The sequence below is a fragment of the Panonychus citri genome, unplaced genomic scaffold (assembly GCF_014898815.1).
Source record: "Panonychus citri isolate SS breed McGregor unplaced genomic scaffold, ASM1489881v1 Contig00009, whole genome shotgun sequence".
NCBI classification, from domain to species: domain Eukaryota; kingdom Metazoa; phylum Arthropoda; class Arachnida; order Trombidiformes; family Tetranychidae; genus Panonychus; species Panonychus citri.
This window is the reverse complement of record NW_026515414.1, coordinates 1-4,705: the sequence shown is the minus strand read 5'-3', so window position 1 is coordinate 4,705 and position 4,705 is coordinate 1. Positions and strand designations below refer to the sequence as shown.

General features: G+C 34.3%; 1 protein-coding gene across 1 annotated transcript; it reads left to right on the top strand.

Annotated features, from left to right (window-relative positions):
* Window positions 1-747: 747 nt before the first annotated feature.
* Window positions 748-4,702, top strand: LOC128389500 (uncharacterized; the record flags this gene model as incomplete). The annotated part of the gene is made up of 1 exon (XM_053349104.1): window positions 748-4,702. A coding segment is annotated over exon 1 (3,240 nt), but the record flags the coding sequence as incomplete, so codon positions are not given.
* Between the last annotated feature and the right edge of the window lie 3 nt (window positions 4,703-4,705).

Below are 4,705 nucleotides of genomic sequence, written 5' to 3'. Positions count from 1 at the left end.
AATTGCGCAAAATTTTCAATGAGCTGATTAATCAACTTATTAATAATTTCTGATCGAGGGTGTGAACATCAAATTAATAGTTTACTTTAAATAAATCAACAGACGATTGATTAATTACGATTAAAAATACTTCCATAGTAAGTGAGATACTAATTGCATGAGGCCAAAGTAGTTTAATTATCCTTGTAAACCTTATGATATAAATCAAATCAAAGTGATTATGGTGATTGGACAAAATCTCTCGATAATTATTTTCATTTTTAAATGAAGGTTATTATTGGATAAGAGAATCGATTCTCTGTTTACCTTTAAGGCTTTTAATTGTTCCATGTGAATCGACCTTCGACTAATTAAAGTCGTTTATTCATTTCTTCAGTTTATCTCAATCTCTCTTTTCTGTCCTTTCCTGATTGCCCTTTTTGCACCTCCATTGTTACAGGTATTCCCATCACTTCATCATCTTCATCGATTTCATATCAACTGTAGGAAGAGCAAAGTAGAGTATTGGAAGTGAGCGAGGGAGAGAAGTGATGATGAAAAGGAAAAGGAAAGAGCAATAGGATGAGGATGGAAAGTATAACAACCATATTGGGGGAAGGGTCGAATACCCAATTTATTGTTAATGAAAAAGAGGAAGATGAAGATGGAGAGGAAAAGGAAAGAAGAAAGAAAAAGAGAAAGAGAAACATGAAAGTAAATAGAAAGAAAATCTCTCTCTCTCTCTCTTTCTCTCTCGAACCGGTGCTTTTGTTATCTTCATCCTTATTTGCGTCGATATTAACATTTGATTTTGTTTTAATTACTTTTAATTAGCGATTTCCTCAAATAGAAACTAATCAGTGGAGTTGTTATTCTGTTAAATAATTAAAATCTCCCCACCACCCAACCTCCCACTCCTTGTTTTCTTATCATTCGTGTTTCTTGTTATTATTTTTATCTCGAGGCAGAAAAACATGAATATCTGATTGATTCTATTTCTTTCATCGATTATTGCTAATTATTCATCTTCCATATTTCAATCAGTTGATTGTCTTTTCCATTTTCATCTTTAATTTAAAGTTTCTCCTTCAATAAAAGTGATTAAAATTCATGAGGTGAATCCAATTATCTAGTTAATTGACTTTAATTGTGTGAATTATTGGTTAAAGGTGAATAAGTGATAAAGAGACAAACCCTAAGACTAATTGTTGGATAAAAGAAAAGAAAAGAAAAATCAATGAATCAACAATTAAGGAACACGTTCCATCATCAAGAAGATCAATTTTTGCTTCTCATATTTGAACCTTTTTCTTCCTGAATCCTTATTGCCAACAATTTAATAATCATAAAAACGAGTTTCATTCAATGATTAACAATTGATCCGTTATGTGTATTGGAGGCTAATTGGTTAAACTTGATAAATAATCGGGTTTAAGTTCCTAGGTTAATGTTAAATGTTGATAACTAAAAGTTAACCAACAAGATGATTTTAAATGAAACCAGGGATGTGATGATGATGAAAAGGACTTCAAGCCCAAAGGCATCGGTTTCATCCTCATCCTCATCTTCATCATCTCCATTCTCATGCTCTCTATCATCCTCAGTCTCTTCCCCATCTTCATCTCCCTCATCAAGATCATCAATTGATAAACATGAGACTAGATCAGATAGTTGTTTAGTTCAATTGGTTAAACCATCAAATCAACTAAATAAGATAGAACAATTTTCCCGGAAATTATATGAGTTTGATTCAAAGTTAAACGGCTTCAAGCCGAGGAGTGGTCAGTTTCATTTAACTAATTCAACAACAACAACAACAACAACAACTTCAACCCGTTTCACAACAACATCAAGATCAACAACCGGTCTCAGTTTGATTCGGTCATCGTTACCAAATTATATCTCACATTTAACTGACCCTGAGCTTGAAACACATCATGAAATAGACTCCGGCAACAGGAATAAAAGTTACTATTGTGAAAAGAATGATAAAAATTATCAAGATAATAACAGTAATAAAACCGATGATTCAGATTATTGGAGAAAGCGTTTGAAAAATCAACAGGATGGAAAACACTGCGAAGGATCAACACCAGTGATCAATAAGCCTTCATTGACACTCAGTTCGATTTCAAGACGAACATTACCTCGAACTTTCAATTCTTCGTCATCTTTATCATCTTCTTCTTCATTATCATCACGGTCATCAACATCAACATCAAAATCTCTCCAATCATCACCGATTGACAGTAATCTTGGTTCATCGGACTTTAATTGTTTATCATATTCATCTCCATCATCTCCATCATCCTCACCATCAGTAATATCTGCATCTTCTGGATTCGTGAGCTCACCAACATCACCAAGAATCATGAAATCTTCAAGTCATTTAGTTTCTTCAAGATTTAAAAGTGAAACTAATAACAGTACTAATCAGGATTCCAATGGCTCATCTTTAGTTTCTCAAGATTGTGTAGATTATGTTTCGACTCCCCAAGAACCACCACGTCCTCGGATTACTCGTTTTACGAAATCAAATCGATCATCAAAGGAAATCAATCACATTTCAAATGGTTCATCTTCCAATACAATCAAACCAACAAGATCTTATTCACGTTTAAATAGTTTACCTTGTAATCAGTATAAAAGTGATTATGATAATAGTGATGGTCAACAATCAAAACAAACTTGTCGCAATTATCTAAGAGCTTTATCAATACCTAGTGGATTAAATGGCGATTCTTTAAATTGTTCTAATCGGTCTAATTCAACATCAGATTCACGTGAATCTCTAGAAACCAGTAATTGCAATCAACGAATTGTTGGTAGTCTTCTCAATTCGCCTAAATGGTCAATGATAAAGGAAAAGTTTGAAAAATGTGATGGTCAAGATGAGAATAAAGAGAAACCTGAAATTGTGACTTACTCTTCTCCTCAACTTCGACGTAAAACTTATCCAACCTCCTCTTCCAGTTTAACACCTTCATTGTCATTGAGCAATTTAACTCTATTAACGTGTAATCATTTCAACAGAGTTCGTGCAACATCATTAACACCAAAAATCTCAACAATGGTCAATAAAAAGTGTTCATTACAATCAGATAATCCTAATCGGTGCTCATCCACTTCATTAAACTCATCAAATTCATCGTCTTCTACTCTAACTGATAAACATGTTAAATGTAATCGCTTCTCATCATCTGGTCGATTAACATTAACAGAAGCAACTTCACATTCATCATCATCATCATTGTCTCCATATTCATCACCATCGTCACCCTCCTACTCTCTTGATAACCATGGTAATTATCCGATGGAAAAGAAATGTAATTCTGGTAAGATCAATATGGAACAAGGGTCTAGAATGAAAAGTAATTCTCGAATCGCTCAAATTGCTTCTAAATTTGATGCAAATGTTAATCAAAATTCATCGGCTGTCGATTCTGTTAACTGTGGCCTAATAGATGAAGAGAAACCTTGGAAAAGTAAAAGTGACCTTCGTGAATCCAATAGGATGATCTCTACCTCATCATCATCTACCTCATCCATTTCATTGTTGACTGTGCATAAAAACTCATCTGACCAATTGAAACAATCAAATGTCTCCACAATTTCAAGAGCAACTAATTACTTGGCATCGTCTTCAAATTCACTGTCCAGTTCAATCAGCGGGAGGTCAGAAAATGTTGATGAGACTCACGAAGAGAATGAAGAAAAAGTTGTATCAGTTAAGGAAACAATTCTGCGTCTTGAATGTATTAAATCACCAAAAGGAGATAATATTCACCAATCAACAAGCAAAATTAATCGATCAACGTCAGATCAACAATCAAGTAAACCAGTAATTACCTCGAGAAGGAAAACTTTGCCTGGGGTAACATTTTCCAACAATGAAACAAATACGATTAATTTTACCGATGAGAGAACACAAATTAACGATGATAATTGTACTCATCATTGTACACCAGTTAATTGTTCAACCAAAGAATCAGGTAAATCTGTTAAAGCTCCTTTACCAGCACCGAGAAACATTTCAAATAATCAAAAGAATTCAAATTCGGTTAAATTATCATCATCAACTTTTCTTTCATCATCAATTTCACATCAGCAATTACCAAAAGACTCTCGATTATCATCATCATCATCGTCAACATCATCTTCAACCTTCACTCAATCTCTTCTCGCTGAAGATATCAAAAAGACGCCAAGTTTTCTGTGGAGCAATAATCCTAATCCTAATCCGAATCATTATAATAATCGTCTAAGAGGAACCAGTTGTTCACTTTCGTCTTCCCTCACCAATGTGAAAGAATCAAGTAAGAAACAAGAAGTTTCATCTCGCCAGTTTAACCAGAGTGTAAACAACATCAACTTGAGTGGAAACAACAACAACAACATAGAGGAACCAATTTATGAGCCTGTTAGCTATTCGCCGACACCAACAATAAGCAGCAGTAATTTTGGTGTTTCTCTTGGCAAAAACAGTCAATCGACCAATACAATTTCGTCTTATCGTGATACCCGATCTGTTTTCCATGATTATGATGACAGTATTTCGGTGAACAGTGAAAACTCATCTCTCTCTTATAGTGACTCTGGTTCTTATTCATCTGGTGTTCATGAACCATCAACACTTTCATCATCATCATCATCAAACCGATCAAACAGAACCACTCCCGGCTTTTCATCCATTTTACCACCTCCTTTACCACCTCGTTGGACAGAA